A 12557-nucleotide genomic window follows, 5' to 3' on the forward strand; every position below is an offset into this window, starting at 1 on the left:
CCAAAGTGCTGGGATTACAGGCGTGAGCCACCACGCCCAGTCGAATCACATTCTTACATTAGCATAGTCTTTCCAGGCCTATGCATATGATTTCGGTGGTGGTTTCTGGGTTGGTTTAGGCAATGGAAACACAACCTGGCAAAATTAATGGAGAAGATTCAGAAATGTCACCCACAGTCAAGGTCACGAGCCCCTCCCTTCACAGACTCACTTACTCCCTTCAGATACTTATTATTCATTCTCTTTTCCTTCCCCCTTCCCAGAATCTCTTTTGTCAATATTGTTCTACTCCATTAGCAAAACAGACTTTATATCCTATTAATCAAATATTTGTCCCACTTGAGTCCCTTTCTCCCCTCACCCCCAGGCCCACTGTCTTCCTGCAACAGAGACCAAGAAGGAAGGACCCTGAAGGAAGCTCAGGGAACCGTGATCTTCAGTGTAGGGTTGCGTCTGTTCTGAGTGGAGGGAAGTGCTCTGTGACCACACATGCCCCTCCTACACCCCCAGGGCAAAGAAATGTGGTCAAGGTGGAAGGCAGTGCAGTATCTGGTTCTCATGGAGCACACTCAAGAAACGTGCTCAGGATCATGACTCTGATAATATGACTTTAGGCCAGGTGCAGTGGCTCACGCCTGTAATCCCAGCACTTTGGGAGGCCGAGGCAAGCGGATCACGAGGTCAGGAGTTCGAGACCAGCCTGGCCAACATGGTGAAACCCCATCTCTACTAAAAATACAAAAGTTAGCCAGTGTGGTGGCACGCACCTGTCGTCCAGTTACTTGGGAGGCTGAGGCGGAAGAATCGCTTGAACCCGGGAGGTGGAGGTTGCAGTGAGCCAAGATCACGCCACTGCACTCCAGCCTAGGCAACAAAGTGAGACTCCATCTCATAATAATAATAATAATAATAGTAATATGACTTTAGGTAGGACCATCAGCAAACCCAGAGCCAGTACATGCCCTGAAAAACCCACTGACGCAACATAGCATTTTTCAGATTGTATTTTTTAAATGTTTATAATATGTCATTTACATACCATAAAGCTCACCCATTGAAAGCGTACAACTTGGCCGGGTGCGGTAGCGTATGCCTGTAATCAGAGAACTCTGGGAAGCCGAGGCAGGTGTATCACCTGAGGTCGGGAGTTCAAGAACAGCCTGGCCAACATGGTGAAATCTCATCTCTACTAAAAATACAAAAATTAGCCAGGTGTGGTGGTGCGTGCCTGTAATCCCAGCTACTTGGGAGGCTGAGGCAGAAGAATTGCTTGAACCCAGGAGGCGGAGGTTGCAGTGAGCTGAGATTGTGCCACTGCACTCTAAACAGAGTGAAACTCCATCTCAAAAAAAAAAAGAAAGTGGTGTATAATTCAACGTTTTTTTCATATACTTATCTAGTTGTGAGCCATCATTTTAATCTAATTTTAGAACATTTTAATCACCCCAAAAGGAAACTTTGTTTCTGTTTGCCGTCATTCTGCATACCATTCCCTTCCCCCAGCTTTAGGCAACCACTAATCTGCTTACTTTCTCCATAGATTTGCCTCCTCTGGACATTTCATATCCATGGAATTATACAGTGTGGCCTTTGGTGGTTGGCTTCTTCTACTTAGTAGCATGTTTTCTGAAGCTCATCTGTGTTGGTGCATGTATCAGTACTTCATTTCTTCTTTTTTTTAAATTTCAACTTTTAGATACAGGGGGTACATGTGCAGAATAGTTATATGGGAATATTGTGTAATGCTGAGGTTTGGAGTATGGATCCTGTCACCCTGTGGTGAGCATAGTACCCCATGGACATGATTTCATTCTTTTTTATGGCTGCGTAGTATTCCATGGGCACCTAGATTGATTTCATGTCTTTGCTTTTGTGAATAGCACAGTGATGAACATATGAGTGCATGTCTTTTTGGTAGAATGATTTATTTTCTTTGGGCATGTACCAATAATGGGTTTGCTGGGTTGAATGGTAGCTCTGTTTCATATGTTTGTTGGCCACCTGTATGTCTTTGAGAAGACTTCATTTCTTCTTATGGCACAGTAATATTTCATTGTATGGATATAACACATGTTGTGCATCTGATACAGGCAAGCCCCTAAATGGGTGCTTAGCCCAGGAGGTTCTTGGCTTCACCCAGGAAAGAATTCAAGGGTGAGCCGGTGGTGTTAAAAGTTGAAGCAGTAGGCCGGGCGCGGTGGCTCCTGCCTGTAATCCCAGCACTTTGGGAGGCCGAGGCGGGTGGATCACGAGGTCAGGAGATCGAGACCATCCTGGCTAACACAGTGAAACCCCCGTCTCTCCTAAAGATACAAAAAGTTAGCCGGGCATGGTGGCAGGTGCCTGTAATCCCAGCTACTCGGAAGGCTAAGGCAGGAGAATGGCGGGAACCTGGGAGGCGGAGCTTACAGTGAGCCGAGATCGCCACTACACTCCAGCCTGGGCAACACAGCGAGACTCCGTCTCAAAAAAAAAAAGGACAAAGAAGAAAAAAGAGAAAAAATAAGAGACTTCATTTCTTCTTATGGCAGAGCTTGGCTGCCCCCTAAGCAGTGTGCCCAGAATAACAGCCCAGAGGCAGTGCTACACTCATTTTATATTCACTTTTAATTATATGCAAATTAAGGGGTGGTTTATGCAGAAATTTCTAGGATGCGGGTGGTAACTTCCACGTTGTCAGGTCATTGCCATGGAAAGGGGCAGTAACTTCACAGTGTTGCCACAGTGATGGTAAATGACATGGCCGCTTCTTATGGAAACCTGCTTCCGCCCTAGACCTGTTTTAGCTAGCCCTCAATTTGGTCCAGTGACCGAGCGAGCTTCTAGAATCAAGTCTTCATTTCTCAGTTTTTGTTTTGTTTTGTTTTTTGTTTTTTTGTTTTGAGATGGAGTCTTGCTCTGTCGCCCATGCTGGAGTGCAGTGGCGTGATCTTGGCTCACTGCAACCTCCACCTCCTGGATTCAAGCAATCCCCCTGTCCCAGCCTTCCCGAGTACCTGGGACTACAGGCAGATGCCACCACGCCCAGCTAATTTTTTGTATTTTTAGTAGAGACGGGGTTTCACCATATTGGTCAGGCTGGTCTCGAACTCCTGACCTCAGGTGATCCACCCACCTCGGCCTCCCAAATTGCTAGGATTACAGGCGTGAGCCACTGCGCCTGGCCTCATTTCTTCCTATGGCATAATAATATTTCACTGTATGGATATACCATCTATTCTGTATCCATTCATCAGTAATGCAGTTGCTGGGTAGCTCTGTTTTAAGTTCTTTGAGAAGTGTCCAGACTGCTTTCCACAGTGTGGACTAATTTACCCTCCCACCTACAGTGTATCAGCATTCCGTTTTCTCCATGGCCTCACCAGCATCTATTGTTTTTTGACTTTTTAATGATAGCCATTCTGGCTGGTGTGAGATGGTATCTAATTGTGGTTTTGATTTGCATTTCTCTGATGATTAGTAACGCTAAGCATTTTTTCATGTTTGTCGGTGACCTGTATATCTTCTTTTAAGAAGACTTCATGGTCAGGCATGGTGGCTTACGCCTGTAATGCCAGCCCTTTGGGAGGTCGAGGCGGGCAGATCACTTGAGGTCAGGAGTTCGAGACCAGCCTGGCCAACATGGTGAAACCCCATCTCTACTAAAAATACAAAAAATTAGCTGGGCGTGGTGGCGCATACCTGTAGTCCCAGCTACTCGGGAGTCTGAGGCAAAAGAATTGCTTGAACCCAGAAGGCGGAGATTGCAGTGAGCCGAGATCATGCCACTGTACTCCAGCCTGGGCGACAGAGCGAGACTCCATCTCAAAAAAAAAAAAAAAAAAAGAAGAAGAAGACTTTGTTTCTTTTTATGCCAGAATAATATTTCATTGTGTGGATATACCATATATTGTGTATCCATCAATCAGTTCATGGAAATGTGTATTGTTTCCCTTTTTTGTGGCTATTATGAATTAGAACATCCATGTACATGTTTTGTTTTTTGGGGTTTTGTTTGTTTGTTGAGACAGGGTCTCACTCTGTCACTGAGGCTAGAGTGCAGTGGCATGTTTACAGCTTAATGCAGCCTCAATTTCCTGGGCTCGAGTGATCCTCCCACCTTAGCCTCTCAAGTAGCTGCGACTATAAGCATGTGCCATCACACCTGGCTAATTTTTGTATTTTTTGTAGAGAAGGGGTTTTGCCATGTTGCCCAGGCTGGTCTTAAACTCCTGGACTCAAGTGATCCACCTGCCTCAGCCTCCCAAAGTGCTAGGGTTACAGGCGTGAGCCAATGCACCCAGCCCATGTATATGTTTTTGTGTGGATATGTGTTTTCAAGTCTCTCGGGCAGATATCTAGGAGTGAAATTGCTAGGTTAAATGGTAACCCTATGTTTAATCTTTTGATGAGCTACTGAAATGTTTTCAAAGTGGCCACACTATTTATATTTCTGTCACAATGTATGAGAGTTCCAGTTTCTCCCTATCTTTGCCAGTGCTTGTTATTGTGAACATAGAATTTAACTAGTCTTTCACTTAGGTATTTACCAAATTTTGGCTAAGATTCTGATGTCCCAGCCACATGTGTGTGATACGTCGAATAGGGTTGAAGCATTCACTCAACAAGCATGTATTCAACATCTGTGATGTACCCACCTGCCAGACCCATGACAGGGGAAGCTTCAGAAGCAGAAAGGAGGAGCCCTCATTCTGAGCCACCCAGGAAAGGGTCCTTGGAGGGGATGACACTGAAGTACTTTTTTGTTTTTTTTTGAGACAGAGTCTCTGTCACCCAGGCTGGAGTGCAGTGGCACAATCTCGGCTCACTGCAACCTCCATTTCCTGGATTCAAGCGCTTCTCTTGCCTCAGCCTCCCTAGTAGCTGGGATTACAGGCATGCATCACCATGCCCAGCTCATTTTTTTATATTTTTAGTAGAGACGGGCTTTTACCATGTTGCCCAGGCTGGTCTCAAACTCCTAACCTCAAATGATCCACCCACTTTGGCCTCCCAAAGTGCTGGGATTACAGGCCTGAGCCACCGTGCCTGGCCAAGTGTTTTTTTGTTTTGTTTTGTTTTGTTTTTAATACAGCTGGGATCTTGCTATGTTGGCCAGGCTGGCCTTGAACTTCTGGCCTCAAGCAATCCTCCTGCCTTGGCCTCACAAAGTATTGGGATTAAAGGCGTCAGCCACTGTGCCCGGCCCCTAAGTTAAGTCTTGAAGCAAGGAAAGGAGAATCAGGCAGAGTGCAGGACTTGGTGGGGGAGAAGGAACTTCAGGAAGGGAGACCAGTGCCTACCTAGGAGGTTCCAGACTCCTGGGGCTTTGGAGAGAGGCCAGCAGGAGCTTCTTAAGGCTCACGAGAGAGGTGTGGCTTTGGGAGGCTGATCTGGAAAAGATGCCAGAAAAATAAGTAATAATATAAAAGGCCTTGTCCTTCCTTCCTGCCAGGGCATATTACTTTTATGCTACACTCATGGTGCCATGGACAGATTTTGAGGAGGGGAGTTTACATCTGGGAGGCCACCGTGGCAGCAGAGTGGGGAATGGTGGATGGAGAGATTGAGAAGAGGCAGGAGGGCAAACATTCACCCGCTACTTTGATGAAGGCCTGGCGTCAGCTGGCATGGAAGTTGGCCCTGGGAGTGCACTGTGTTTTTTAGGGGAGCTACAGTTGTGGAAGTGGTCACCATAGCAAAAAGGTCCTAACGGAGGAGGCAGATCTGTAAGGGAAGTCAAGGGCAGCCTGAAAGCCCTCTTTAGAGGCCAGTGCCAGATGGCCTTGGCGGAGCCACAGCCAGATCTGAGAGAATAAACCTGTCTTTATTTGTAAGCAGCCTGCTTTTACCTCCCAAGCCCACCCCTGAGACACAGTCTGGTCTGCATTAAAAGGGCTGGGGCTGTCCCAGCCAATTTGATTTTGTGTCTCATCCTATCTACTTCTCAACACAGGACCCCTTGACTGCCAGGTTTCTCCTGGGAGGGGAGATGCCAATTTTCTGCTTCACCCTGTAGACTCTGCTGTGTGTTGTGAGGTTCTTTCCCTTCCTGGGGTCCAACATCCCCGTGAACAGGACCAGGACTAGCCCCAAACCCACAACTGGACAGCAGGCCCTGGAGCAGCTGCACGTCTTCTTTATGATAATGAAAACTGGCTGGGCCCGGTGACTCACGCCTTTAATACCAGCACTCTGGGAGGCCGAGGTGGGCAGATCACTTAAGCCTAGGAGCTTGAGATTAGCCTGGGCAACATGGCAATACCCCATCTCTACAAAAAATACAAAAATTAGCCAGGCATGGTAGTGTGCACCTGTAGTCCCAGCTACTTGGGAGGCTGAGGCAGGAGGATTACTTGAGCCTGGGAGGTCAAGGCCGCAGTGAGCCATGATCCTTTCTCAAAAAAAAAAAAAAAAAAAAAAAAAAAAGTAATGAAAATTAGCTCATACATACATATTTAAGCATAATTACTGGGTTTTATATAGTTTACATGTTCTAAGGTATCTCTGAAAAAAATAATCTTCTAATGAAATAATCAGCAAATGATTGGCTAATGGCAATCATTAGACAAATATTGGATGATTAAACTTAAAAAAAAAAAAAAACCCTTGCTGGGCACAGTGGTTCATGCTTGTACTTTGGGAGGCCTAGCACTTTGGGAGGCCAAGGTGGGTGGATCACTCGCGTTCAGGAGTTCGAGACCAGCCTGGCCAACATGGCAAAACCCGGTCTCTATTAAAAATACAAAAATTAGCTGGGCATGGTGGCGGGTGCCTGTGATCCCAGCTACTTAGGAGGTTGAGGCAGGAGAATTGCTTGAACTCAGGAGGCAGAGGTTGGGGTGAGCCAAGATCAAACCACTGCACTCCAGCCTGGGTGACAGAGCAAGACTCCATCTCAAAAACAACAACAACAAAAAAACCCTTTTACCTGTTTTTTTCATTCTTGTAATTGAAGTATAATACAAATCTTAAGTGTAAAACTCAGTGAATGTGTACACGTTACATCCAGGTCAACATATAATCATCCCAGAAGTTTCCTTCATGTCCCTTTACACCAAACCCCCACCCCCAAAGAGATTACTGCTCATCTAACTTTTATCACCATACATAAAGTTTTGCTTGTTCTTGAACTTCAATTTGAATCATACAATGTATATGCTATTGCATTTGGCTACTTTTGCTTAACATAGCATCAGTGAGAGTTGTACACGTTTTTGCATGTATCAGCCATTTGTTCTTTTTCATTGCTGTGTAGTATTCCATTGTGCACCTAGACCACAATTTATCTGTCTAGTTTCTTGCTGATGAACATTTGGACTGTTTCCAGTTTTTGCCTCCTGTATTTAAAGCTGTTGTGAGGCCAGGTATGGTGGCTCACACCTGTAATCCCAGTACTTTGGGAGGCCAAGAAGGGAGGATCACTTGAGGTGAGAAGTTGGAGACCAGCCTGGGCAACATAGTGAGACCCATCTCTACAAAAGAAGAAAAGAAAAAATTGAGGCCAGGCACGGTGGCTCACGCCTGTAATCCCAGCACTTTGGGAGGCCGAGGCAGGCAGATCACGAGGTCAGGAGATCGAGACCATCCTGGCTAACACGGTGAAACCCCGTCTCTACTAAAAACAAAAAAATTAGCCAGGCGTGGTGGTGAGCACCTGTAGTCCCAGCTACTCGGGAGGCTGAGGCAGGAGAATGGCGTGAACCTGGGAGGTGGAGCTTGCAGTGAGCCGAGATCGCGCCACTGCACTCCAGCCTGGGCGACAGAGTGAGACTCCATCTCAAAAAAAAAAAAAAGAAAGAAAAAAAGAGTAAAGAAAAAATTGAGACACAATATAATTCACCCTTTTAAATAAATATGCAATTCAGTGGTTTTTCGCATATGCACAAGGTTGTGCAACTGTCACCACTGTCTAATACCAGAATATTTTCATCACTCCAAGAGGAAATGTTATATCCATTCATAATCACTCTACATCCCTTCCTTTCCTCAATCCATGTCAACGACTAATCTACTTTCTGTCTCTCTGTTTGTTTGTTTGTTTTTGAGATGGAGTTTCGCTCTTGTTACCTAGGCTAGAGTGCAATGGCGCAATCTTGGCTCACCGCAACCTCCGCCTCTCGGGTTCAAGCAATTCTCCTGCCTTGGCCTCCCGAGTAGCTGGGATTATAGGCAGTAGGTGGGATTACCACCACGCCCAGCTAATTTTTGTATTTTTAGTAGAGATGGGGTTTCTCCATGTTGGTCAGGCTGGTCTTGAACTCCCGACCTCAGGTGATCCGCCCACCTCAGCCTCCCAAAGTGCTGGGATTACAGGCGTGAGCCACCGCACCCAGCCCTGTTTCTGTGTTATTTAATACTTATTCCTGACATTTAATAATGATGGTCAAACTTTTAATATATCAATTTCTTTGATTTTTTTTTTTTAGGATCCTAAGCACTTCAAGTCAGAGAAGACAGGACGGGGACAGTTGAGGGAAGGCTGGAGAGATAGTCATCAGCCTATCATGTGCTCCTACAAGCTGGTGACTGTGAAATTTGAGGTCTGGGGGCTTCAGACCAGAGTGGAACAATTTGTACACAAGGTAAGTGGTCCAACAGCAGTTCCTGGGCTATGGACAAGGTAACTGTCTATATTGCCAAATTGGAGTCCATGATACACAACAGGTGCACAAATACATCAGGTCACTGCATCTCAAAAACACTTTTTGGGCCGGTTGGGGTGGCCAACACCTGTAATCCTAGCACTTTGGGAGGCCGAGGCGGGTAGATCACTTGAGGCCAAGAGTTCAAGATCAGCCTGGCCAACATGGTGAAACCCTGTCTCTACTAAAAATACAAAAACATTAGCTGGGCGTGGTGGTGGGTGCCTGTAACCCAGCTACTCAGGAGGCTGAGGCAGGAGAATTGCTTGAACCCGGGAGGCAGAGATTGCAGTGAACCAAGATCGTATTATTGCACTCCAGCCTGGGCAATAACAGAGAAACTCTGTCTCAAAAAATAAGAAATAAAAATAAAAAATAAAAAAATAAAAAATACTTTTTGGATGAAAATGCATTTTATGCATAGGTTCAATTTTCTTCCACTAATAGATGTTTTATGCCTCATCTCTCATTCTGTGACCTCCATGTCTATTAGGCAAGTGTATTTGGGAAACACACTTCTCAGTTTGGTATTGGACTCATCTACTCCCAGACAGAGAAACTTGGGAAACAGCCAAAGGGCTTATCTGTGAGCACAGCCCCTAAGGTTAATTGCCAACCAAAAGATCTACAAATATAAGCACCTAAGCGGAAGATGCCCAGAGATAGAACAAGAAATCCCAATAGTCCCATTAGACAGTATACCCCAGCATTTCTGCTTCTTTAATAATTCTGTTACTAAAGTAGCCAGGTGTGGTGGCTCATGCCTGTAATACCAGCCCTTTGGGAGGCTGAGGCAGGTGGATCACTTGAGGTCAGGAGTTCGAGACCAGCCTGGCCAACCTGGTGAAACCCTGTCTCTACTAAAAATACAAAAAAATTAGCCAGGTGTGGTGGCACGTGCCTATAATCCCAGCTACTCAGGAGGCTGAGGCAGGAGAATTGCTTGAACCCAGGAGGCAGAGGTTTCAGTGAGCCAAGATTGTGCTACTGCACTCCAGCCTGGGTGACAGAGCAAGACTCCATCTCAAAAAAAAAAAAAAAAAAAAAAAAAAGGAAATAATAAGAATAATTCTGTTACCAAAGAATTGTTAACAGCCTCGGGATGCAGATTTCAATTGTAAACCTACTTTGGCTAAACATGTTCATTTTGGTTTTTTGTTGTTGTTGTTGTTGTTGTTGTTGCTGCTGTTGTTTTGAGACAGAGTCTCACTCTGTCGCCAGGCTGGAGTACAGTGGCACGATCTCAGCTCACTGCAACCTCTGCCTCCCGGGTTCAAGTGATTATCCTGCCTCAGCCTCCCGAGTAGCTGGGACTACAGGTGCGCATGCCACCATGCCCAGCTAATTTTTGTATTTTTAGTAGAGACGGAGTTTCAGCATGTTGGCCGGGATGGTCTCGATCTCTTGACCTTGTGATCTACCCGCCTCGGCCTCCCAAAGTGCTGGGATTACAGGCGTGAGCCACCGCGCCCGGCCAGCATGTTCATTTTGTAGCAGAATCCCACTTGGTGAAGAGTCATATTTTCTCAGGGTTTCTAACATGACTCTGTCCCTCATGGGAGGAAAAAATGGGAAATGCAATGTTGAGCATTGCCCTTTGTAGCTGCTCTCATTTTCATAAGAATAAATACTACCCAAATTGTCTCTACATTCCAGATAGGCTGGTTATCTGTTTATTTTTCCACTTAAAAACTGATAGAGTAGCTTGCCAAAATTATTTTGGAGTCACTGGAATTTAACCTTAATGCACTGAGCTTTTCGTTACTTAGATGGATTTGTCTATTGAGATTGGGGGCCAGTTAACAATAAAAAGTTTAATTCTGGAACTTAGGTCCAAGAACTAGACTGCCAGTCTCTTGAACCCTCATAACACAGGCTCACGGTAATGGCAGACTCTGGCACAAACATGAGAGCCCTGGGTGTTTTCTTGAACAGAGAAGCATGCCACTCCTCTCCCGTGCTCCAGAACCCAGCCAGCCAGCCTGGAGCCAGAATGAAATGGGATACATAGAAATCAAGCTCCAGGATCTCCTGTTTTCCTCCTGTGTCCTGATTATTGCACAGGAAAGCAATTGCAGCTCCCAAAGTAAATGTTTTCCAGCCTCAGCTCTGTGTCTATCTAAGGCAGTGTCTTCCTTGGTTTCCCACAGCATCCCTTTTTGTGTGTGGCTTTTTAAGGTAAAAAGACCTCCTCTTACTAGGGCCACTATCATAGTATTATTTTGTTTTGTTTTGTTTTTTTGAGATGGAGTCTCAATCTGTTGCCCAGGCTGGAGTGCAGTGACATGATCTCGGCTCACTGCAACCTCCACCTCCCAGGTTCAAGCAATTCTTGTGCCTGAGCCTCCTGAGTAGCTGAGGCACAGGTGCATGCCACCACACCAGGCTAACTTTTGTATTATTAGTAGAGACGGGATTTCACCATGTTAGCCAGGCCAGTCTCGAACTCCTAACCTTAAGTGATTTGCCCGCCTCGGCCTCCCAAAGTACTGGGTTTACAGTCGTGAGCCACCACGCCCAGCTTCATAGTGTGTTTTCCACTCACAAAGCATATTTAATAAGGCAGAGTTGTCAGTTAAAAAGAGAATAATACAAAATAAAAATAAGGCTGGGCGTGGTTCACACCTGTAATCCCAGCACTTTGAGAGGCCGAGGCAGGCGGATCACTTGAGGTCAGGAGTAGTTCGAGACCAGCCTGGCCAACATGGTGAACTCTCATCTCTACTAAAAATACAAAAATTAGCTGGGCGTGGTGACAGCTGCCTGTAGTCCCAGCTACTCCGGAGGCCGAGGCAGGAGAATCACTTGAACCCAGGAAGCAGAGGTTGCAGTGAGCCTAGGTTGTGCCACTGCACTACAGCCTGGGGGACAGAGCAAGACTCTGTCTGCAAAATAATAATAATAATAATATTAATAATTTAAAAGGCCATATTTATATTGCCCTAGGGTCCACTGTGTTTCTTTTCTCACAGATGACTCAGGCTAGTTTTGAGAATCTGTTTCTTGAAAATACCTGTAAGATTTATGCCTTGCCCTTTCCAAATATAAGGAAGTGTTATTGACACTCCAGAAACGCACCTGCTCTCGCACGTGAGTCGCTAATGAGTATCTGAGGCTAGCATTTGCATGGGTTGAAGGTGCCAGGGATGCCTTTCTCTGAACACCTTTGTTTTTTTAAGAATCTATTCACAGTTAAGGGGAAAAAAATGTTCGAAAGCGAGCCATTAGCACATTATTGAATTCTTGTTTCCAGCCGACAGCTGTGTTGTGCTTCGTGTAATAGGGTACATTTACTGATGCCTCGATGCTGTTCTTTTGATTTCCATGAATTTGAGACACTCAGCACTCAAGTGTGTATAGCTGTGTGTTGTTTCTTGTATTCATTATGTGTTTCCTACTTTCAAGTCATAAAAGCCTCACTAGATATCCAGAGGCCTGGAGTCATAAACACTTCATTATAAATGCTTTCCTTGTTTCTGCAAATTCACCGAATTAAAATCCTTCATTTATTGAAACATGCTTGAACCTTCCACGAGAGGTTTTTCACAATCACTGGATTTGTTTGGCAGGAAGAAAGGAATGTTACAGGGATACTGTGAGTATCCAAGAAATGTAAAAAGACATATTTACCCAGGATGGAAAAGAATACCATGAAATAAAAACACATGAACAGTATCTCACACACACAGACACACACACACACACAAATGGTATATACTATTTTCCTTAGCCTTCTATTGCCATTATGTGTCACCATAAGAAACAATTTCATCCTTTTTGTGTCCAGTCAAGCTTGTCATTCCCATTACGTTCTGTTCTAGTTCAGGTCTCTTTTTTCATCCTTTCAATGGTAAACTGCCTTTTTCCCCCTCTTCTATTACATGAAAGTCAAACCTAAAAGGATATTTACTTATCTTGTATCTCACACATTCA

At 45.1% G+C, this 12557-nt stretch overlaps 1 protein-coding gene across 4 annotated transcripts in view; it reads left to right on the plus strand.

Annotated features, from left to right (window-relative positions):
* PITPNC1 (phosphatidylinositol transfer protein cytoplasmic 1) overlaps positions 1-12557 on the plus strand; it is a 312787-nt gene that overhangs the window by 278356 nt on the left and 21874 nt on the right. For all 4 annotated transcript variants that reach the window (XM_063799225.1, XM_063799224.1, XM_001164285.8 and 1 more), the window contains one exon: positions 8409-8564. In XM_063799225.1, coding sequence (XP_063655295.1) covers positions 8409-8564 — 156 coding nt within the window. The remainder of the gene's footprint in view (positions 1-8408; positions 8565-12557) is intronic.

This window comes from Pan troglodytes, chromosome 19 (assembly GCF_028858775.2).
Source record: "Pan troglodytes isolate AG18354 chromosome 19, NHGRI_mPanTro3-v2.0_pri, whole genome shotgun sequence".
NCBI lineage: Eukaryota > Metazoa > Chordata > Mammalia > Primates > Hominidae > Pan > Pan troglodytes.